General features: G+C 43.2%; 1 protein-coding gene and 1 pseudogene across 1 annotated transcript in view; both read right to left on the reverse strand.

Moving 5' to 3' along the window:
* On the reverse strand, positions 1-780 carry LOC141408461 (uncharacterized; annotated as a pseudogene).
* Positions 781-1,764: 984 nt separating this feature from the next.
* ZCCHC17 (zinc finger CCHC-type containing 17) overlaps positions 1,765-25,099 on the reverse strand; it is a 168,444-nt gene continuing 145,109 nt past the window's right edge. The window contains exon 9 of the mRNA XM_065526051.1: positions 1,765-1,848. Coding sequence (XP_065382123.1) covers positions 1,780-1,848 — 69 coding nt within the window. The 3' untranslated portion in view covers positions 1,765-1,779. The remainder of the gene's footprint in view (positions 1,849-25,099) is intronic.

Below are 25,099 nucleotides of genomic sequence, written 5' to 3' on the forward strand. Positions count from 1 at the left end.
CCAGGAGACTGGTACTCAGCATACCAAGGACCTGCACCGGCACCAGTCTCTGAGTTCCCTCAGTTTTTATTGATTATTATTTTCATTATCTCAGCAAGAGGAATGCGGTAGGAAAGCAGGGTGATAATAGGGAGAAGGTCAGCAAGAAAACATGTGAACAAAATAATCTATGTCATAATTAAGTTCAATGGGAGGTACTATGCCTGGATATACACGTAGGCCAGATTTATGTTTCTCTCCGCCCAAACATCTCAGTGGAGTAAAGAATAACAAAGGAGCATTGCTGCCAACATGTCTCGCCTCTCACCATAGGCAGTTTTTCTCCTGTCTCAGAATTGAACAAATGTACGATCGGGTTTTATACCGAGACATTCAGTTCCCAGGGGCAGGCAGGAGACAGTGGCCTTCCCCTATCTCAGCTGCAAGGGGCTTTCCTCTTTTACTAATCTACCTCAGCACAGACCCTTTACGGGTGTCAGGCTGGGGGATGGTCAGGTCTTTCTCATCCCACAAGGCCATATTTCAGACTACCATATGGGAAGAAACCTCGGACAGTACCCGGATTTCCAAGGAAGAGGTCCCTGCAGCTTTTCACAATGCATTGTGCACCTGGTTTATTGAGACTAGAGAATGGCGATGACTTTTACCAAGCATACTGCTTGTAAACATTTTGTTAACAAGGCATGTCCTGCACAGCCCTAGATCCCTTAAACCTTGATTCCATACAACACATGTTTCTGTAAGCACAAGGTTAGGGCAAAGTGACTGGGGCAAAGTTACAAATTAACAGCATCTCAGCAAAGCAATTTTTCAAGGTACAGGTCAAAATGGAATTTCTTATGTCTTCCCTTTCTACATAGACACAGTAACAGTCTGATCTTTCTTTTCCCTACAATTTTGTGTGTTTTTAAAAATTTAAAATAAATGGTATCATACCATATCATTTTGCAACCTGATTTTTTTTCAGTTTTTAGTGTGTTTAAGTTTTATCCTTATTGGTTCATGTAACTCTACTTAAATTTATTTCAAATATTATAAAGTAGTCCACTGTTTGAATAAACCTCAGGTTATCTACCCATTCTTTTTTTGTATATTATATGTATCATACAGTGAATTCTTACAATAACATGAGCTAGAGAAAAGAAAATGTTATTAAGAAAATCACAAGGAAGAGAATATATATTTACTGTTTATTAAGAGGAAGTGGGGTCATCATAAATGCCTTCATCCTCATTGTGTTCATGCTGCATAGGCTGAGGCGGAGGAGGAAGAGGGAGAAAGAGAGAAGGGTTGGTATTGCCATCTCAGGGGTAGCAGAGGCAGCAGAAAAGTAACATATAAGTGAACCAACAGAGTTCAAACACAAACTCGTGTTGTTCAAAGGTCAATTTTTCTTCTTTTCTTGTATAATGTATTGGATGCAGTGTTCTAAAGATATCTTTTAGGTATAGTTGGTTTATAGTGTTGTTTAAGTCTTCTATTTCGTTGTTGGTCTTCTGCCAACATATTGTATTCATTATTGAAAGTATTCAACTGCTATTGTTGAATTGCCTATTTCTCCCTTCATTTGTCAGTTTTTACTTCACTTATTTTTGGGCTCTGTTGTTAAGTGCATATATGTTTATGATTGTTATATCTTCCTGGCACATTGACCCTTTTATGATTATAAAATGTCTCTCTTTATTAACATTTTTTGTTTTCAAGTCTATTCTGTAATATTAGTAGAGCAACACCAGCTTTCTTGTGATTTCTGTTTGCATGATACATTTTTCCATTTTTTCACTTTCTTCTTCTTCTTCTCCTCCTCCTCTTCCTTCTCCTCTTCCTCCTCCTCCTTTTCTTCTTCTCCTTCTTCCTCTTCCTCTTCTCCTCCTTCCTCTTCCTCTTCTCCTCCTCCTCCATCATCGTCACTGTTGTCGTTTCACTATATCACCCAGGCTGGTCTCAAACTTCTGGGCTCAAGGAATTCTCCTGCCTCAGCCTCTAGAGTAGCTGGGACTACAAGTGCACACCACTGCACTCGGCTCAAATTACCCATCCTTAATTGAGTGCTGATTAGCTTTTTGGACTTTTTGCTATTATGAGCAGAGCTGCAATGTCTCCTTGTGCACATGGGTGAGTTGGGTGAGTTTTCTCCCCGATAAACATCTATCAGTGGAATTGCTGAATCATAGATGTGCTCATCTTAAAATTTCCCAGATAGTGCCACATTTCCTTTCAAAATAATAGCGCTAGATATATATGAATTCCTGTTTTCCCAGGAATCTTGCCAGCACAAAATGTCATTAGCCTTACTAATTTTTTTTTTTAGTAGAGATGAGGTTTCACCATATTGGCTGGTCTCAAACTGCTGACCTCGTGATCCACCTGCCTCAGCCTCCCAAAGTGCTGGGATTACAAGTGTGAGCCACAGCACCCTAGTAGCCTTACTAATTTTTAAGGTTTCTATTTCCCTGTTTCTCTATATGTCATTCACTGTTGAAAATGTCATTCAAATTTCTCTATTGTTACCCATTTTGTCTATTTGATATCATTTACTGAGAGAGGCACATCTAAATTTCTCATTCAAATTGTAGATTTGCTGATTTCTCCTTGTGCATCTGTCAATTTTTGCTCTATATAATTTATCACCAGGGTAAGTGGAAGTTCACATGGATAAAATTCATGAACTCATGGATGCCCAGAGATCACAGAGAAGGCTGTATGACTAGGGAGATGAACTTTCCTGGTTTGCTCAAGACAGATGGGTTTCCTGAGATGTGGGACTTTCACTGCTAAAACAAGGGAAGTACAAATGACCAATTCTAACACTTTCATGAATGACCCACAGAAGTGGAATGTGGGGGAGGAATCCTGCTTTGGGGCCTCCCCAGCATCCATCCTCCATGTTGTTGTTTCTTCCCATACCAGAATTTTCCAGCCATTAGAAGTTGGATAACACTGATCTCACCTCTGGGTGGGCTGGTAATGAATGACTTATATTCTTGACCTGCAGACCACTGGCAGAATTCAAGGAGGTGCATGAACTCATATAGGAAAGTAATTGCATCTTTATTTTCACCAGGGTCCCACTAAAATTTGTCATTTTCTTTGATTATGAATACAAGAAGCATCCACAGTCACATTAGCAATATGACTAATTGTGACCCAGAGGAAATTATGGATATTCATATTACATGACAGTTGTTGCAGACATCTCAGAAGTAAGGTAATTATTACATTTGCTGCTGCATACAGGTGATCAAAGTCTTTTCATCTGATGCCTCTGCAGCGTTGCTAGCCAATATCAGACAATTCTTTGCCATGGGACAACGATGTCTCACATTCTCACACTGGTGACCCAAACATATTAATTGCTTTCGAGGATCCCCTATTCACATTAGTTTATCAATCAGTGGAAGGAGGTGAGTCAAAGAGCACTTCACAGTTTAACACTCTCATTAAAGCTTAGTAATAACCACCCTCACTGATGTGTCATTTTAAAATAAAATTAAAACTTTGACTTGCCTATATTTGTAATATACTGTCTCATTAAGTAATGTATTAATTCAAAAATGTATATTACTCTATTGGAAGTTTGTTTATTCATTATTTTGGTAGCTATATTTTAATATATTTTTTTTCCTCTGTGATTTTTTTCTGAGACAGAGTCCCTCTCTGTCATCCAGGCTGGAGTGCAGCGGCACAATCTCCATCACTGCAACCTTCACCTCCCGAGTTCAAGTGATTCTCCTGCCTCAGCCTCCCTAGTAGCTGGGACTACAGGTGTGTGCCACCATGCTTCGCTTATTTTTGTATTTGGGGTAGAGACAAGGTTTTGCCATATTGGCCAGGCTGGTCTTGAACTCCTGGCCTCAAGTGATTCGTCCATCTCGGCCTCCCAAAGTGCTGGGATTACAGGCATGAGCCACCATACCCAGCCTCCTCTGTGATTTTATACATTTTACTTTGTGCATTTAAAAACATTCTGAGGCCTGGTGTGGTGGCTTATGCCTGAAATCCCAATATTTTAAGAGGCCAAGATGGGAGGATCACTTGAGGCCAGAGGTTCAAGACCACCCTGGGAAATATAGTGAGAACCTAACTCTAATAATAATAATAATAATAACAACAATAATAAATTTTAATTTAATTTAATTCAAAAATAAAAGCACTCTGAGAAGGGATCCTTGGGCTTCCCCAGGTGGCCAGAGGCCTATGGCACAGAAAAGATGAAGAACCACTGGCTCGCTCCAACCCCCAGTTTGTTTTATTTTTATTATTTTTATTTTATTATTTATTATTTTATTGTTTTGTTTATATTTCAAGCATTTTCACCTTTTAATATACTATATAGTCTCATTTTAAAATTATCTGTGCATCTCTACTAGAAAATGAAATCAATGGAAACAGAAATTTTGGTCTGTTTTGTTCACTGCCATACTCCCTCAGACATGGGAAAATGATACGTCGGCATTTAAGAAGTACTTGTTGGTTTTCAAGAACATCATGGCGGACGGCAGGCAGGACCAGATTGCAGCTCCCACTTGGACAGACAGAACAGTGTGTGGAGACTCGCATCATGAACTTTTGCTCCAGAACTACTGCAGGAATAAACCAGAAAAGCTGAGATAACCCACAGACCCTCTGAAGGAAGCAGATTGCTCCTACGTGACCCGGGAGACACTTCAAATACTGTCAGTGCACAAGTTGTGGAACTGGGAACGGGGGATCATCTGGCCCGAACACACACCCTCACTGGGGAACCGGAAGGTCTAGATAACGGGAGAAGCCTCCGACCTTACCCGGGGCTAAGTCAATTTGGAGAGCTCAGCAAAATACAGGGGTAGAGGAAGCAGTGGAAAAGCCCTGTGGGCTCTCTGGGTCCCCTGGGAAGCCATTTCTGCCGTTGTCTCACAGGGGTTCTTGGGGAGGGCTGCCAGAGGTACTAGGAAAAGACTACAGGAAGAAGGAAACCTTCAGCTGAACTTTGTAACAATTCCAACCAAACGCAAAGTCTCCTGGCCAGATCTTGGGGGAGGACATGAATCCGGTGGGCAGACTGCACAGGTTGGGGAGGCAGAAAGCCCTGTTTGCTTTCGCAGCTGGGAATCTGGTAGCCTGGGGCACATTCTCAGCCCTGCTCGCCCACTGCCTGGAAACAGACTCAGTGCTGTTGGGGGTGGAGCATGGTGTGAGTGAGACTGGCCTTTTGGGTTGTGTGGGAGCTGCGTAAGGCCTGTGACTGCTGGCTTTCCCCTACTTCCCTAACAACCTGCAAGACACAGCAGAGGCAGCCATAATCCTCCTGGGAACATAACTCCATTGACCTAGGAACCACACTCCCATCTCCCACAGCAGCCACAGCAAGACCCATCCAAGGAGAATCTGAACCCAGACACGCCTAGCCCTGCCCCTTCGTGATGGTCCTTCCATGCCCACCCTGGCAGTTAAAGACAAAGGGCATATACTCTTGGGAGTTCTAGGGCCCTGCCCACCACCTGATCCTCCCTATACTACCACATCTGATGCTCTCTTGAAAGTACCACCTCCTGGCAGGAGACCAAACAGCACAAAAATAGTACATTAAACAACCAAAACTAAGGAACCTCACAGAGTCCATTTCACCCCCTGCCACTCCACTAGAGCAGGTGCTGGTATCTACAGCTGAGAGAACTACAGATGGTTTACCTCACAGGACTCTGTGCAGACAACCCCCAGTACCAGCCTGGAGCCTGGTAGACCTGCTGGGTGGCTAGATCCAAAAGAGAGATAACAATCACTACATCTCAGCTCTCAGGAAGCCACATCCCTAGGAAAAGAGGGAGTACTACATTAAGGGAACACCCCATGGGACAAAAGAATATGAACAGCAGCCTTGAGCCCCAGATCTTCCCTCTGACATAGCCTACCCAAATGAGAAGGAACCAGAAAAACAACTCTGGTAATATGACAAAGCAAAGTTCTTTAACACCCCCCAAAAAATCACACTTGCTCACCAGCAATGGATCCAAACCAAGAAGAAATCCCTGATTTACCTGAAAAATAATTCAGAAGGTCAGTTACTAAGCTAACCAAGGAGGCACCAGAGAAAGGTGAAGTCCAATTTAAGGAAATCAAAAAAATGATACAAGAAACAACGGGAGAAATCTTCAGTGAAATAGATAGCATAAATGAAAAACAATCAAAACTTCAGGAAATAACAAATGCAGTTAGAGAAAGCAAAATGTTCTGGAAAGTCTCAGGGATAGAATCAAACAAGAAGAAGAAAGAACTTCAGAGCTCAAAGACAAGGTTCTCAAATTAAACCAATCCAACAAAGACAAAGAAAAAAGAATAGGAAAAAATAAAGCCTCCGAGAGTTTGGGATTGTGTCAAACAACCAAACCTAAGAATAATTGGCGTTTCTGAGGAAGAAGAGAAATCTAAAAGTTTGAAAAAAACATATTTGGGGGAATAATCGACGAAAACCCTCAGTCTTGCTAGAGACCTAGACACTCAAATACAAGAAGCTCAAAGAACACCTGGTAAAATTAATCACAAAAAGATCATCACCTGGGCACGTTATCATCAGGTTGTCTAAAGTCAAGACAAAGGAAAGAATCTTAAGGGCTGTGAGGCAAAAGCACCAGGTAACCTATAAAGGAAAACATATCAAATTAACAGCAGATTTCTCAGCAGAAACTCCACAATCCCTATAAGGGACTGGGGGCCTATATTCAGCTCTTAAAGTAATTATTGGTCAAGAATTTTGTATCTAGCAAAAGTAAGCTTCATACATAAAGGAAAGATAAAGTCTTTTTCAGACAAACAAATGCTGAGAGAATTCACCGACTGAGCCAGCACAAGAACTGCTAAAAGGAGCTCTAATTCTTGGAACAAATCCTGGAAACACATCAAAACAGAACCCTTTTACAGCATAAATCTCACAGGACCTATAAAACAAAAATACAATTTAAAAGAAGTATACAGGCAACAAATAGCAAGATGAATGGAATAGTCCCTCACATCACAATACTGACATTGAATGTAAATGGCCTAAATGCTTCACTTAAAAGATACAGAATTGCAGAATGGGTAAGAATTCACCAACCAGCTATCTGCTGCCTTCAAGAGACTCCCCTAACACATAAGGTCTGTTCTTGAACACTTAAGGACTCACATAAACTTAAGTTAAAGGGGTGGAAAATACATTGCATGTAAATTGACACCAAAAGCGAGCAGGAGTAGCTAGCTATTCTTTTATCAGACAAAACAAACTTTAAGACAACAGCAGTTTGAAAAGACAAAGAGGGACATTATATAATGATAAAAGGTCTTGTCCAACAGGAAAATATTACAATCCTAAATATATATACGCCTAACACTGGCGCTTCCAAATTTATAAAACAGCTACTACTATACCTAAGAAATCAGATTGACAGCAACACAATAATAGTAGGGGACTTCAATACTCCACTGACAGCACTAGATAGGTCACCAAGACAGAAAGTCAACAAAGAAACAATGGATTTAAACTATACCCTGGAACAAATGGACTTAACAAGCATTTACAGAACATTCTACCCAACAACCACAGAATATACATTCTATTCATCAGTGCATGGAACTTTCTCCAAGATAGACCCTATGACAGGCCACAAAACAAGTCTCAATAAATTTAAGAAAATTGAAATTATATCAAGTGCTCTCTCAGACCACAGTAGAATAAAACTGGAAACCAACTCCAAAAGGAACCTTCAAAACCATGTAAATTCATGGAAATTAAATAACCTACTCCTGAACATTGGGTCAACAATGAAATCAAAATGGAAATTTAAAAATTCTTCAAACTGAACAATAACAGTGACACAACCTATCAATACCTCTGGGATACAGCAAAGGCAGTTGATATGATTTGGCTGTGACCCCACCGAAAGCTCAACTTGAATTGTATCTCCCAGAATTCTCATGTGTTTTGGGAGGGACCCAGGGGGAGGTAATCAAATCATGGGGGCCAGTCTTTCCCGTGCTATTCTTGTGATAGTGAATAAGTCTCACAAGATCTGATGGGTTTATCAGGGGTTCCTGTGTTTGCTTCTTCCTCATTTTTCTCTTGCTGCTGCCATGTAAGAAGTGCCTTTCACCTCCCACCATGATCACAAGGCCTCCCCAGCCATGTGGAACTGTGTACGTCCAATTAAATCTGTTTTTGTTCCCTGTTTCACGTGTGTCCTTTTTTTTTTTTTTCTCGAGGCAGAGTCTTGCTCTGTGCCTTAGGCTGGAATGCAATGGCATGTTCTCAGCTCACTGCAACTTCTGCCTCCTGGGTTCAAGCGATTCTCCTGCCTGAGCCTCCCGAGTACCTGGGATTACAGGTGCATGCCACCACTCCTAGCTAATTTTTTGAATTTTTAGTAGAGACAGGGTTTCACCATGTTGGCCAGGCTGGTCTCGAACTCCTGACCTCATGATCCACCTGCCTTGGCCTCCCAAAGTGCTGAGATTACAGGTGTAAGCCACCGCACCTGGCTCAGGTGTGTCTTTATCAGCAGCATGAAAATGAACTTACATAGTAAATTGGTACCAGTAGAGTGGGCGTTGTTGAAAAGATATCTGAAAATGTGGAAGCAACTTTGGAACTGGGTAACAGGCAGAGATTGGAACAGTTTTGAGAGCTCAGAAAACAGGAAAATGTGGGAAATGTTGGAATTTCCTAGAGATTTGTTGAATGACTTTGCCCAAAATGCTGATAGCAATATGGACAATAAAATCCAGGCTGAGATGGTCTTAGATGAAAAACTTGCTGGGAACTGGAGTTAATGTGACTTTACTATGTTTTAGCGAAAAGACCGGTGGTATTTTGCCCCTGTCTTAGAGATTTGTGGAACTTTGAACTTGAGAAAGATGATTTAGGGTATCTGGCAGGAGAAACTTATAAGCAGCAAAGCATTCAAGAGGTGACTTGGGTACTGGTAAAGGCATTCAGTTTTATAAGGGAAGCAGAGCATAGAAGTTTGGAAAATTTGCAGACTGACTATGCAATAGAAAAGAAAAACTCATTTTCTGGGGAGAAATTCAAGCCAGCTGCAGAAATTTGCGTAAGTAACAAGGAGCATAATGTTAATCCCTAAGACCATGGGGAAAATGTCTCCAGGCCATGTCAGAGATGGCCCCTCCCATCACAGGCCCAGAAGCCCAGGAAGAAAAGGTGGTTTCATGAGCCACGCCCAGGGTCCCCATGCTGTGTGAAGCATAGGGACTTGGTGCCTTGTGTCCTACCCACTCCAGCCATAGCTGAAGGGGGCCAATGTATAGCTCAAGCTGTGACTTCAGAGGGTGGAAGCCCCAAGTCTTGGCAGCTTCCATGTGGTGTTGAGCCTGTGGGTACACAGAAGTCAAGAATTGAGATTTGAGAACCTCTGCCTAGATTTCAGAAGATGTATGGAAACGCCTGGATGCCCATGCAAAAGTTTGTGGCAGGGGCAGGGCCCTCACGGAGAACCTCTACTAGGGTAGTGCCAGAGGGAAATGTGGGGTCGGAGCCCCCATGAAGAGTTCCTACTGAGACACTGCCTAGTGGAGCTGTCTGCCCTCCAGACCCCAGAATGGTACATCCACCAATAGCTTGCACCATGCACCTGGAAAAGCTGTAGACACTCAATGTCAGCCCTTGAAAGCAGCTGGGAGGGAGGTTGTAACCTACGAAGTCACAGGGGTGGAGCTGCCCAAGACCATGGGAACCCACCTTTTGCATCAGTATGACCTGGATGTGAGACCTGAAGTCAAAGGTGATCACTTTGGAGCTTTAAAATTTGGCCCTCTGGATTTCAGACTTGCATGGGCCCTGTAACCTCTTTGTTTTGGCCAAATTCTCCCATTTGGAACACTTGTATTTACTCAATATCTATACCCACATTGTGTCTAGGAAGTGACTAGTTTGTTTTTTATTTTACAGGCTCATAGGCAGAAGGGACTTGCCTTGTCTCAGATGAGACTTTGGACCATGGACTTTTGGGTTAATGCTGAAATGAGCTAAGGCTTTGGGGGACTGTTGGGAAGGCATGATTGGTTTTGAAATGTGAGGACATGAGATTTGGAGGGGCCAGAGGCAGAATGATATGGTTTGCCTGTGACTCTACCCAAATCTCAACTTGAATTGCATCTCCCAGAATTCTCACATGTTTTGGGAGGGACCCAGGAGGAGGTAATCAAATCGTGGGGGCTGGTCTTTCCCGTGCTATTCTTGTGATAGTGAGTAAGTCTCATGAGATCTGATGGGTTTATCACTTTTGCTTCTTCCTCATTTTTTCTCTTGCCATCACTATGTAAGAAGTGCCTTTTGCCACCCCCCATGATTCTGAGGCCTCCCCAGCCATGTGTAACTGTGTAAGTCCAATTAAACCTCTTTTGGTTCCCAGTTTCAGGTATGTTTTTATCAGCAGCATCAAAACAAACTAATACAGCAGTGCTAAGAGAAAAGTTCAAAGCCCTAAATGCCTAAATCAAAATGCCTGAAAGAACACAAATAGACAATCTAAGGTCACACCTCAAGGAACTAGAGAAACAAGAACAAACCAAACCCAAATCCAGCAAAAGAAAGGAAATAACCAAGATCAGAGCAGAACTAAATGAAATGCAAATAACAACAACAACAAAATACAGAAGATAAATGAAACAAGAAGCTGGTTCTTTGAAAAGATAAATCAAATTGATAGACCATTAGCAAGATTAACCAAGAAAAGAAGAGAAAAATCCAAATAAGCTCAATTAGAAATAAAACAGGAGGTATTACAACTGACACCACAGAAATATAAAAATCATTCAAGGCTGCTATGAACACCTTTACACACATAAACTAGAAAACCTAGTGGAGATGGATAAATTCCTGGAAAGATACAACCCTCCTAGCTTAAATCAGGAAGAACTAGATACCCTTGTTAAAGGTAGTGAACTCCAAGTTTTCTTTTCAAAGAATCAGTATGTCTGTATGTTCAGCTCTCTTATTCTTTGTTCTCCGTTTTAAAGTCTAACTTCCCGGTTCTCTTGCCCCTCTTGCCCCTAGTTTCAGTAAACAACTTTCCTGCCAGTTCTAATCAGTAGTTCACATCTGTTCCACAGGTCACCTGCTCTGACCTGAATCATCCTGAGTCACCTGTTCTGTAACCGCCTTTCCGGCCAAACTACTCACCCCGCCACTCTGGCTCCTACCCTTGCTCTCTTTAAAATAGCCCATTGGAATTAGCTGAGACTGTGCGGTCCAATCCTAGCCAATAGTGGAATGACACAACAGCAGGGGCTACCTGCATCAGGAATAAGAACTGCTTCCCTTACCTTGTTCAGGCATGCTTTCACCATCACTCCATCTGCGAGTCACACCCTTCTATAGAAGTAAAAATTGCCTTGCTGAGAAAATAAAATTTATGTTCAAGTGCTATTTCTTTGTGTCATTGAGGAACAAGCATTTGTTTCTAACACTACCTGAACAGACAATAACAAGCAACAGGATTGAAATGGTAATAAAAAGTTACCTACAAAAAACAGTCTAGGATCAGACAGATTCACAGATGAATTCTACCAGACTTTCAAAGAAGAATTGGTACCAATCTTATTGACACTATTCCACAAGATAATGAGGGAATCCTACCTAAATCATTCTATGAAGCCAGTATCACCCTAATACTAAAACCAAGGAAGGACATAACCAAAAAAGAAAACTACAGACCAATATCCCTGATGAACATAGATGCATAAATCCTTAATGAAATACTAGCTAACTGAATCCAATAACATATCAAAAAGATAATCCACCATGATCAAGTAGGTTTCATACCACAGATGCAGGGATGGTTTAAAATACGCAAGTCAATAAATATGATACACCACATAAACAAAATTTAAAACAAAAATCACATGATCATCTCAATAAATGCAGAAAAAGCATTTAACAAAATCCAGTATCACTTTATGATTAAAACCCTCAGCAAAATCAGCATACAAGAGCCATACCTCAATGTAATAAAAGCCATCTATGACAAACCCACAGCCAACATAATACGGAATGGGGAAAAGTTTAAAGCATTCCTTCTGAGAACTGGAACAAGACAAAATGCCCACTCTCAGCACTTTTCTATTTAACATAGTACTGGAAGTGCTAGCCAGAGCAATCAGACAAGAGAAAGAAATAAAGGGCATCCAAATTGGTAAAGAGGAAGTCAAACTGTGCCTGTTTCCTGATGATATGATTATATACCTAGAAAACCCTAAAGACTCCTCCAAAAAGCTCCTAGATAAATGAATTCAGCAAAGATTCAGGTTACAAAATTAATGTACACAAATCAGTAGTTCTCTTATACACCAACAGCGTCTAAGCTGAGAATGAAATCAATAACTCAACCCCTTTTACAACAGCTGAAAAAAAACTCAGGAATATACCTAACCAAGGAGGTGAAAGACCTCTACAAGGAAAACTACAAAACACTACTGGAAGAAATCATAGATGACACAAACAAATGGAAATACATTCCATGTTCATGGATGGGCAGAATCAATATTGTGAAAATGACCATACTGCCAAAAACCATCTACAAATTCAATGTAATTTTCATCAAAATACCACCATCATTCTTCACAGAACTAGAAAAAAATTTTTTTAATTCACGTGGAACCAAAATTCATTTATAGCCAAAGCAAGACTAAACAAAAAGAACAAATCTGGAGGCATCACATTACCTGATTTTAAACTATTCTATAAGGCCATTGTCACTAAAACAGCATGGTACTAGTATAAAAATAGGCACTTAGACAATAGAACAAAATAGAGAACCCAGAAATAAACCCAAATGCTTACAGCCAACTGATCTTCAACAAAGCAAACAAAATCAAAAAGTGAGGAAAGGACTCTCTATTCAACAAATGATGCTGGGATAATTGGCAAGCCACATGTAGGAAAATGAAACTGGATCCTTATCTCTCACCTTATACAAAAATCAACTCAAGATGGATCAAGGAGTTAAATCTAAAACCTGAAATTATGAAAATTCTAGAAGATAACATCAGAAAAATCTCTGTAGACATTGGCTTAGGCAAAGATTTAATGACCACAAACCCAAAAGCAAATGCTATAAAAACAATGAAAATAGGTTGGACTTAATTGAACTAAAGAGCTTTAGCACAGCAAGAGGAAGAGCCAACAAAGTAAACAGACAACCCACAGAGTGAGAGAAAATCTTTACAATCTATACATCTGACAAAGGACTAACACCCAGAATCTACAACAAACTCAAACAAATTATCAAGAAAAAAACAAACAATCCCATCAAAAAGTGGGCTAAGGACATGAATAGACAATTCTCAAAAGAAGATATACAAATACCCAACAAACATATGAAAAAATGCTCAACAACACTAATGGTCAGAGAAATGCAAATCAAAACCACAATGCAATACCACCTTACTTCTGCAAGAATGGCCATAGTAAAAAAATAATAGATGTTGGTGCGGATGCAGTGAAAAGTAAGCACTTCTACATTGTTGATGATAATGGAAACTAGTACAACCATTATAGAAAACAGTGTGGAGCTTTCTTAAAGAACTAAAAGTAGAACTACCATTTGGTCCAGCAATCCCACAACTGGGTATCTACCCGAGGAAAATAAGTCATTATATGAAAAAGATAACTTGCACATGCATGTTTATAGCAGCACAATTGCAAAAATGTGGAACCTACCCAAATGCCCACCAATCCATGAGTGGATAAAGAAACTGTGGTATATGGTATATATATATATGATGGAATACTACTCAGCCATATAGGAATGAATTAATGGCATTCATAGCAACCTGGATGGGATTGGAGACTATTATTTTAAGTGAAGTAACTCAGGAATGGAAAACCAAACATAGTGTGTTCTCACTCATAAGTGGGAGCTAAGCTATGAGGATGCAAAGGTGGAAGAATGACACAAGGACTTTGGGGACTCAGTGGGAAAGTGTTGGAAGTGGGTGAGGGATAAAAGACTACAAATTAGATTCAGCATATACTGTTCAGGTTATGGGTGCACCAAAATCTCACAAATCACCACTAAAGAACTTGCTCATGTAACCAAATACCACCTGCTCCCCAAAATCCTATGGAAATAAAAAACTAAAAAAAAAAAAAAAAAAAAATACTTGTCAAAAAAATGAATGAGTGAATGAATGAACATGTATAACAGACATATTAGCTCTCCTGGGTAGCTTCCTCTGTAAGGAGGACCTGAAGCCTGATAAAACACTGGCGTTTTGTAATCATGAATATTCTTTAAAGCCTCAGTTCCCTTGCCTATAAAAGAGAAAATTGTATAGTACCTACTTAACAGAATTATGTGAGGATTTAATGAGACATGTCACATAAAGAGATTATCACAGTGTCTGAAACTTAGAAGTTACTCAAATAATGGTATTGATTATTATGTAGAATCATATGTGGTATGTGGTGTTTGTTATAAGTCTATAGATTTAGTCATAAAGTTCCGAATTTGAAATTAAGAAGAAGAAAAATAAAGCCAACATCAGAGATGTCAGAACAGGGAGATGACAAGAAATCAGGCTCTTGGTGACACTGTCAAACAGCTTAATCAAGTCGCATCTGATGCCAGACCTACCTCTGACCTTCTTAGTCATATGAATCCATAAATTGTCTTTATTTTTTAAAGCAGTGTGAATTGGGATTTCTGTTGGCTATACTTCAAGGCGTCCTAAATGATACACAAGGTCATGAGCCAAAACACATGTTTAATCAATCCATACAACAAACATTTACTCAGCACCTACACTATACCAAGTCATTAGACAAACTCAAAGGTTAATAGAGGCCAGATGCAGTAGCTCCTGCCTGTAATCCCAGCACTTTGGGAGGCCAAGGTGGGTAGATCACTTGAGGTCAAGAGTTTGAGACCAGCCTGGCCAACATGGTGAAACTGTCTCTACTAAAAATACAAAAATTAGCCAGGCGTGGTGGTGCATGCCTGTAGTCCCAGCTACTCAGGAGGCTGAGGCAGAATTGCTTGAACCTGGAAAGTGGAGGTTGCAGTGAGCCAAGATCGTGCCACTGCACTCTAGCCTGGGTGACAGAGCGAGACTGTCTTAAAAAAAAAAAAGTTAATATGATAGAACTCTGCCCTCCTGGAACCCACTCCATCCAGTAAGAAAGACAGAAAAGAACATAGTGTCACTCTACTTTGTGTGGTGTGGTGTGATGTGATGGATATATTGAGTCAGAACCTCCTTCCAGCATGCTATGCCACGGTCCCTAGCAGCCAGGACTCTGGCAATTAAGATTCAGCCAATCAGATTCAGTTACACAAGATGTAGAAAATGGAAGGAAGGTGAAGGTCATCTTCCTGTTGCTTTTGCCGTTTCTGCTAACTACACAGTTGTGGAGACATCTGGTTTTTCTGCCGTACAGTTGGTAAAGATGTGGTTTTCCTAGCTTAGTGGACATAAAGAATAAGACAAGAACACCCATTTATTCTGCTGCCAAGGACTGTGGCAGGCACAGTGACGGTGTGGCACATCAGTGGCAGCCTCCTGATAATGGCGGCTCCCTGGTGGTAGCTGTGATGCATTCTGGAGCCAGTGACTTTCTGATTACAGCAGTTATCTTGATGGCCTAGTCCTGGGAGTTGTTCCTGAAACTTCAACTCAAAGTCTGTTTCTTCAGCCTTTGGTGAAGTCTTTATTTTTTAAACCAGTTTGAATTGTGTTTTCTGTTGGCTATACTTCAAAGCATCCTAAATGATACACAAAGCCATGAGCCAAAATACGTGTTTAATCATTTAACACCCTAATAAACTCCTTTCTACTTAAACCAGCTAATATGGATCATGTTGTACGACACCACTATTTTACCTTTCAAAGCCACACTATTGATAAACTGTTGAAACTCCCTTTCACCAGCTTACCTCCACTCATTTCCAATCCATCACCAAGCCCTGTTGATTTCACCTCCATCTTCTCCCTCCACCACCACTACCCTCATCCAGGCCACCATCATCTCCTCTTGGACTGCCAATATTCTCCTACCTATTCACCTAGATCCACTCCACCACCAATCCACTGTCCACAATGCATCCAGAGTGAGCATTTCTGAAGGAAAGTCTGAGGCTTGTTTAAAACCCTCCAATAACCAGAACAGAGAGCCCAGACACAGTAATACGTATACAACCACTTGATTGATGACAGTTCTCCTGTGGGAGGGAAGGGATTGTCTTTTCAATAAGTAGCGCTGGGTCGATATGGAAAAATATGAACTTTGATTTCTACTTTGTCCGGAGCTGCACGCCCCGGCCATAGAGAATAATAATTGAGGATTAAACGCCTGAGCTATATTCATTTCCACCCCACACCTTCTCCCTATCTTTGCCTTTTTTCCCCTGTACTAATACCTTATTAAAGATGGCGCTCTTCCTGCTGCTTCTTCACTCACTTTTCCCGCGCCCGGGAAAATTGTTACTTAATAGCGCAAGCGCAACATGACGTCCGACCGGAGAAACCGAAACTAACCTGGCCACGCCCTCGGCAATGAGATCATTTCCGCCTTAGCCCAACCCCTTCCCTTCCAAGTGTATATAAGGCAGTGCATTACCGCTATTAAACGAGACTTGATCAGAGCACTGTCTTGTGTCCATTACTCGTGTCTCTTGTTCCCCAAATTCCCACCCCCTCTTCCAGGGCCTGCTCTGACTATCCCGCGGGCCGGGATACTACTTCACACTATAACAAGAAGTAATGAGATAGATCATAATCATATCTCTAAATGTAAAAAGCAAAACAATAAAGATTCCAGAAGAAAAAATAAAATAATATCCGACCTTGGAGGGAGGCAAAATTTTCTTAATAAGGGCAAAATAAGCATCATAAAAGAAAAGATTTAGGCTGGGTGTGGTGGCTCACGCCTGTAATCCCAGCACTTCGGGAGGCTGAGGCGGGCAGATCACCTGCGGTCAGAAGTTCAAAATCAGCCTGGCCAACATGGCAAAACCCCGTCTCTACTAAAAATATAAAAATCAGCTGGGCGTGGTGGCACACGCCTCTAATCCCAGCTACTCGGGAGGCTGAGGCTGGAGAATTGCTTGAACCTGGGAGGCAGAGGTTTCAGTGAGCCAAGATCGCGCCGTTGCTCTCCAGCCTGGGCGACAAGAGCAAAACTCCATCTCAAAAAATAATAAATAAATAATTTTAAAAATAAAAGATTTAAAAATTAGACTTCATTGAAATTAAGAATCACTGTTCATCAGAAGACAACATTAAGAGGGTAAAAAGATAAGACAGAGACTAGGAGAAGATATTTGCAAAATATATATACATCAAGGACTCACTTCCCACATATCTGCTACAAATCAGCAGGGAGAAAACCTCCCAATTTAAAAATGGACTAAAGAGTTAAATAGGCACTTTACACACAGCAAAAAAGAATATTCAGTAGTCCAATAAGCATATGAAACAGTGTCCAACGTCAGTGATCATGAAGGAGATGCAAAATAAAATCACAAGATACTTCTATACCCCTGCTTTGGACCCCAGCTCACCTGTTATGCAAGTGCGTAACATTGGCTGTCTTTCTATCATGGCCCTTAACACATTTACAACGTACACGTTTGTGTGGCTACTGGGTCCACACAAACTCCATCATATCTCTAAATGTAAAAAGCATCTCCTCCACCATCTCCTCCACCAGATCTCAGTCCCACAATGGCAGGCGTGACATCTGCTGCAGACCCTTGTGTAAACAAGGCCTGCTGTAGAATAGGTGTGTGACACACAGCTAGTGGATGAATGAACGAATGAAGGAAGGATGAAGGAACGAAAAAGGCACTATCATTGCATTTTACAGGTCAGGAAACTGAGTCTCCTTTGTTTGAGAAATTTGTCCAAAGTCCCATTACTCGCGGGTGGTTACTAATGCACTTCAGGGTTCAGATCTTACTAGGGAGTAGATGAGTTGTCCTGCCTTGGTTACTGAAAGTTCTAAGACTCTCAGTGGGGGAGGCATCTTATTCAGATGTTCCTAGGTGATCTGAACAGAAAAGCCTTGTAAATATAGTAAGATGAGGGCATGGCTCAAGCTGATCTGTCCTAGGCACAAGCCAAGTTAAGATTTTGTTGTTGTGGTCCAATTCAGGAAGAGACCTGCTTAGCGGACATTCTGGTTTTCTGCTCAGGGGAGAGTCAGGGTGAAGGAAGTCACAGTGTCCTCCCTTGCACCTCTCTGAGCAGCCAGTGGCATGGTGTAGCCCGATTTCCATGTGAGACATCCACACATTCACAAACACAATGTTAAATGCCACTTCTAGGTGTACACCCAAGAGATATCAAATAAAAACCTGTGCATGCATGTGTACAGCAGCATTTTTCATAACAGTTAAAAAGTGCAACAACCCAATAATTTATCAATGGATGATGAGTAGACAAACAAAATGTGAATATTCATACAATGGAATATTATGCAGCCATAGAAAGGAATGAAGTAGGCTGGGCACAGTGGCTCACGCCTGTAATCCCAGCACTTTGGGAGGCTGAGGAGGGCAAGTCACGAGGTCAGGAGATCGAGGCCATCCTGGCTAACACGGTGAAACCCTGTCTCTACTAAAAATACAAAAAAAAAAAAAAAAAAATTAGCCTGGTGTGGTGGCGGGCGCCTATAATCTCAGCTACTCAGGAGGCTGAGGCGGGAGAATGGAGTGAACCCAGGAGGCAGAGCTTGCAGTGAGCTGAGATCACACCATTGCACTCCAGCCTGGGCAACAGAGTGAGACTCTGTCTCAAAAAAGAAAGAAAGAAAAACAAAGAAAGAAAGAAAGAGAGAAAAGAAAGAAAGAAAGAAAGAAAGAAAGAAAGAAAGAAAGAAAGAAAGAAAGAAAGAAAGAAAGAAAGAAAGAAAGAAAGAAAGGGAGAGAGAGAGGGAGGGAGGGAAGGAAGGAAGGAAGGAAGGAAGGAAGGAAGGAAGGAAGGAAGGAAGGAAGGAAGGAAGGGAGGGAGGGAGTACAATATGGATGAACCTTAAAAACATTATGCTAAGTGCAAGAAGCCAGACACAAAAGGTCACAGAGTGTATGATTCCATTCGTATAAAATATCCAGAATAGGCAAACCCACAGAAACAGGAAGCAGATTAGTGGCTGCAAAAACTGAGGGGAGGAGGAAAGGGGAGTGATTGCTTCTTGGGTATGAGGTTTCCTTCTGCGGTGATGAGAATGTTTTGGAACTGGATAGAGGCTGTGGTTGCTTAACATTATGAATGTACTCAATACCACTGAATTGTATCTTTAAAATGGTTAATTTTGTTATGTGAGGGGAACCCTGGCTCTAACTGAGAAACCCCTGCAGCACAGGACAAAGGCACAGAAAAGTGGGGTGAATGATATTGAATGTCAGTCTGTTGAATGCATTGCTGTGTGCAAGTATGCTCATGTCCATGTGTGTACATATGCAATGTGCACATGTGTGCATATGTGCATGCATGCATGTGTATGTGAATCTGTGTGTGTGTGTGTGATGGGAGGACACTTGGGCCAGTAATAGGCCATTGAGACCAGACGGAAAGAGGCATTCTCAAAGAGACCACCACAGACTCTTCTGTGAGGACCTGGACCAGAGATCCTAAGGGCCATTGGGCCAAGACAGGAAATAGATGTTAGCTGTCAAATCGCCTAAAACTACCCCTTATTTTACTAATGAAAAAAGCCAGGCCAGAAGAGTTCTACCTCTTTCCCAGGGCCACACTACAAGTCAGTGGCACTGACTTAAACCCCAGCCAGGTCTCCAGGATTAGGGTCCATGTTTTCTACTTGAGGTGTGACGAGGGTCTTAGGTTTTACCTGGGGTATCCTTCTACTTTGGGCACCCAGCCCTGAGGACACCCAAAAGTTCTGGGCCTCCACCACCCCCTGACTGCTCAGCAGTTTCTGGATCCTGGTGGTTCAGGGGCGTGTTCCAATGTACTTCAACAACAGCAAACATTTACAGAAGTCTGCTCTCTGCCAGGCCCTGGGGAGTGGAAGGTGACAGAATGCATCAGTTATGATTCCTCCCCCCAACTTGAGCAATCCCTAGGCTTGTGGGGGCATTAGGTAAACAATCTCAACAGAGTCAGGAGGCCAACAAGGAGGCAAGGGCCCCTGAGAGGGCATCTTGACTGCTATCAAAGAGGAAACTGAGGCTCAGAGGATCCCTGACCTGGCTGAGGCCACCCAACCCAGATGCAGCTAAGCCTAGAATTTGAACCTGATAACCTACAGGTCACATTTGGCAGGCTTCCCAATCCACCTCCAGGGAAAGGTCTTGTGATTCATGGCAATATCCTGTCCCTGAATAAAGAATCTTATCACAAGTCCCTCAAATCTTACGTGACTTCCTCCAACTGTTGACGTGCTGATTAATATGTAACCTACTGACATGGAAAAGGACACTGATTTGTGTCTGAATCATGAAGTTTACTGCCTTACATGTAGAGCATTTTCATCTGTGTGATATAACCTGTGGTCAATGATTGTAACCTCTGTATCGTGCCCTCCAACGAGAAAGGAAAAATCTGAAATGAGGAGCCCCCTGCCCCTTCTCCTAAACTTTCTTATAAAAGCAATCCCACTTGTTACAGACTTGGGAAGATGCCTAATGGTGTTGGTGTGTCTTCCAGGTCAATCCTCACATTTGGTTTCTGACAAACTTTTATCAAATTACTTCTGCCTCAACAGCCTTAATTTTGGTCAACAAACTCAATATATTTGAGTCCGAACCCATGCTTTTAGAATATAGGCCGGGCGCGGTGGCTCAAGCCTGTAATCCCAGCACTTTGGGAGGCCGAGGCGGGCGGATCACAAGGTCAGGAGATCGAGACCACAGTGAAACCCCGTCTCTACTAAAAATACAAAAAATTAGCTGGGCGCGGTGGCGGGCGCCTGTAGTCCCAGCTACTCAGGAGGCTGAGGCAGGAGAATGGTGGGAACCCGGGAGGCGGAGCTTGCAGTGAGCTGAGATCGCGCCACTGCACTCCAGCCTGGGCAACAGCGTGAGACTCCATCTCAAAAAAAAAAAAAAAAAAAGAATATAGAAGGTAGCAGAGCAGAGAGTGTGGACTTAGGTGTCACCTCGACTTGTGTCCAAATCCAAGGCTCAGCACCTTATTGACTATGTGCCTTGGATGACACTTCTCCTTGCCTTAGTTTTCTCATACATGAAATAGAAGCATGAATATGTCTACTTCAGGGAGTGGGTGGGAGAGTTAGTTGACATGATGCATGGAAATGGTGGAGCCACTGTCTGGCACATAACAAGTGCTCAGTAAGTATGAACTGTTTACCTTATGCCCTTAACCTGCCAGCCCCAGACTTTTCAGGCTGTAAGAGAGGGTAGAGGCCAGGTGGCTCCTCTGGGATCTTCCAAGGGGCACAAGTCAGGTCCCTCTTCCAGGCTGACCTTGTGTACAGTAAAGACTTTAAGCTTGCCAAAAAGAGGTCTGGCCTTTGTCCTTGGTAAGTAATCTCTGTTTGTCTGGGGGTCTTGGGCTAGCCAGATAGCAACACTTGGATGTAGCATTGGAAGACCAACCACATGATTTAGGGGAGGAGCTCTGGGTCACACTATCTCAGTTGATCTGGAGACTGAAATCAACCACATGGGCAATCAATCAATGCTGCCTGTGTAATGGAGGCCCAATAAAAACTCTGAACTCCAGAGCTCAGGCGAGCCTCCATGCAATACTCCATGCACATCGTCATATGTGGATGCTGGGAAGTAACACATCCTGGCTTCAGAGAGAGAGGACAGTGGGAACTCCACATCTGATACTTCCCTAGACTCTGCTCTATGCACAGCTTCCCTTAACTGACCTTAATCTTTATCCTTTCCCTGTAATAAACCATAACCCTGAGCCCAATAACTTTCAGTGGATTCTGTGAGTCCTAGTGAATAACAAAATTTAAGGATGGTTTTGGAAATTCCTGGACTTGCAATTGATGTCAGAAGTGAGGGTGGGCCTGGCCAACATGGTGAAACCCCGTCTCTACTAAAGATACAAAAAATTAGCTGGGTGTGGTGGTGGACGCCTGTAATCCCAGCTACTCAGGAGGCTGAGGCAGGAGAATCGCTTGGAACCGGAAGGCAGAGGTTACAGTGAGCTGAGATCACGCCATTGCACTCCAGCCTGGGTGACAGGGTGAGACTCTGTCTCAAAAAAAAAAAAAAAAAAAAAGAAGTGAGGGTGGTTGCCTGGGCACGGTGGCTTATGCCCATAATCCTAGCATTTGGGGAGGCCAAGGCAGGTGGATTGCTTGAGCCCAGGAGTTGGGGACCAGCCTAGGCAACATGGCAGAACTTCATCTCTAGCTAAAAAAAAAAAAAACGAGGAGAAGAAGAAGTGAGGGTGATCTTGTGGACTGTGTTCCATCTCAGCTATAGTTGGCCAAACCCTCACACCCTGGCATGTTAAACAAATGAGAAAGTGATCGAGTTTTCCAGAACAGCTCATAGTCAAAGAAGATGCATCCAAACCCTGCACGGAGTGCTTTAATGCAAAGAGAGGCTGGGCGTGGCGGCTCATGCCTGTAATCCCAGCAGTTTGGGGAGCTGAGGCAGGTGGATTGCTTCAGCTCAGGGGTTTGAGATCAGCCTGGCCAACATGGTGAAACCCTGTCTCTACTAAAAATACAAAAATATTAGCTGAGTGTGGTGGCACATGCCTGTAATCCCCGCTACTCAGGAGGCTGAGGCATAAGAATCGCTTGAACCCGGGAGGCAGAGGTTGCAGTGAGCCAAGATTGCACCATTGCGCCCCAGCCTAGGCAACAAGAGTGAGACTCTGTCTCAAAAAGAAAAAGTAAAAACAAACAAACAAACCATAACCTTGCATTATATCTAAAATTATTTTAGAGTGGATTTGAGGTCTGGTGCAGTGGCTCATGCCTGTAATCCCAGCACTTTGGGAGGCTGATGTGGGCGGATCACTTGAGGTTAGCAGTTTGAGACCAGTACTTTTTTTCCTTTTCCTTTTTTGTTTTTTGAGACAGGGTCCGGCTGTGTTGCCCAGGCTGGAGTGTAATGGTGCCATCTTGGCTCACTGCAAGCTCCACCTCCCGGGTTCACGCCATTCTCCTGCCTCAGCCTCCCGAGTAGCTGGGACTACAGGCGCCCGCCACCACGCCCAGCTAATTTTTTGTATTTTTAGTAGAGACGGGGTTTCACAGTTTTAGCCAGGATGGTCTCGATCTCCTGACCTCGTGATCCACCCACCTTGGCCTCCCAAAGTGCTGGGATTACAAGTGTTTTGTTTGTGTTTGTGTGTGCATGTGTGTGTGTGTGTGGTTTTTTTTTTGAGACGGAGTCTCGCTCTGTTGCCAGGCTAGAGTGCAGTAGCGCAATCTCAGATCACTACAACCTCCGCCTCCTGAGGTAGATTCTCCTACCTCAGCCTCCTGAGTAGCTGGCATTACAGGTGCACACAACCACACCCAGCTAATTTTTGTATTTTTAGTAGAGACGGGGTTTCACCATGTTGGTCAGGCTGGTTTCAAACTCCTGACCTCGTGATCCTCCCGCCTTGGCCTCCCAAAGTGCTGGGATTACAGGCACGAGCCACCGTGACCAGCCCAAATTTTTTATTTTTTGTAGAGATGGGACCTCACAGTTGTCCAGGCTGGTCTTGAACTCCTGAACTCAAGTGATCCTCCTGCCTCTGCCCCGCAAAGTGTTGGGGTTATAGGCATGAGCCACCGCGCCCGGCCAACTTCCTATTTTTCTGAACAGCATCTTCTCCAGGTTGGTTTCTCATCCTCAGACTTGTTGCCTCATTGTCCCAAGACAGCTGCTGCAGCCCCAGGCACTGTGGTTGTGTCCAAAGAGGAGAAGGAAGAAGCAGTGCTGTGTAACAGGAAAGCAAAAACTCCTGGAAATGTCCATGAACATTTCCACTTAGATCTAATTAGCCTGAAGGCTCCTAACTCTGAGGGAAGCTGCAAAGTGACCACCTGGCTTTTCCAGCCTTGGTGATGGAGGCAGAAAAGGGCACAGGGATTGGGAATGGCAGGCTCCTCGCATGCACCACACTGCCTCTGTTCCTGACATGACCTATAAGCTTTGCACTCACTCTGCCCAGATACTCATTCCACAGCCTGGGTCCAAAGATGCGCCAGGACAGGCAGAGCTGCGGCTGCCACTGGTATTTCTGCAGTGATAGCTGCCCAGGCCTGGGGACTGTGGCACAGTGTCCAGGGGCAGAGCATGGGCCCTCAGGGCCGAGGGCGGTGTTTTCCCCATTACCAGTCCAGCAGCGAAGCCCAATGTGTCAGGGGCTGGCAGACAAAAAGAGCAGAATCCTATGGGCCTCTCCCATCTACTGACAAAGGAGGGGAGGTGACAAAGGAGAGTAAGAGGAAAAAGAAGTGACAGAGAGGATGATGGAGAAGAGGAGGTGACTGAGAAAGAAAAGGTGATGGAGAACAGGAGGTGGAGGAAAGATGAGGGTTATGGAGGAGAAGGGAAGACAGGAGGGTATGTGGAAACCACGATGCTGGGCAGCAGGAGACAAGGGGGCACCCAGCAGACAGGCTAGGTGGACGTCCTGGGTCCTAGGTGGGCAGCTGGTCAGGCCTGACATCGACCAGCAGGTTCACGAGCATAGCCAATGCCTGGAGGGAAGAACAGGGGCTGAGGAGACACAGGGGTAAGCCCTACCTGGGGGATTAGAGGTGACTTCCCAAAGGTGGTGACCTCCACACTGGGGACCTGCAGCTCCCTAGCCAGGCTCCTCAGCCTGGCCCCTGCCCCTTCCCAGCCAGTCCCACTCCAGCCCAGCCCAGCAAAGAACTCATGCTCAGTACATTTGTTGAATGAATAATTTAAAACCTATAGAGCAAGCAACAAGGCTACAAAAGCTGGACAAAATTGCCCACTTAAGCCGGGCGTGGTGACTCACGTCTGTAATCCTAGCACTTTGGGAGGCTGAGACAGGTGGCTCACCTGAGGTCAAGAGTTCAAGACCAGCCTGGCCAATATGATGAACCCGTCTCTACTAAAAATACAAATATATATATATATAGCTGGGCGTGGAGGTGTGTGCCTGTAATCCCAGCTGCCCAGGAGGATGAGGCAGGAGAATTACTGAAACG

The sequence above is a fragment of the Macaca fascicularis genome, chromosome 1 (genome assembly GCF_037993035.2).
Source record: "Macaca fascicularis isolate 582-1 chromosome 1, T2T-MFA8v1.1".
Lineage (NCBI taxonomy): Eukaryota > Metazoa > Chordata > Mammalia > Primates > Cercopithecidae > Macaca > Macaca fascicularis.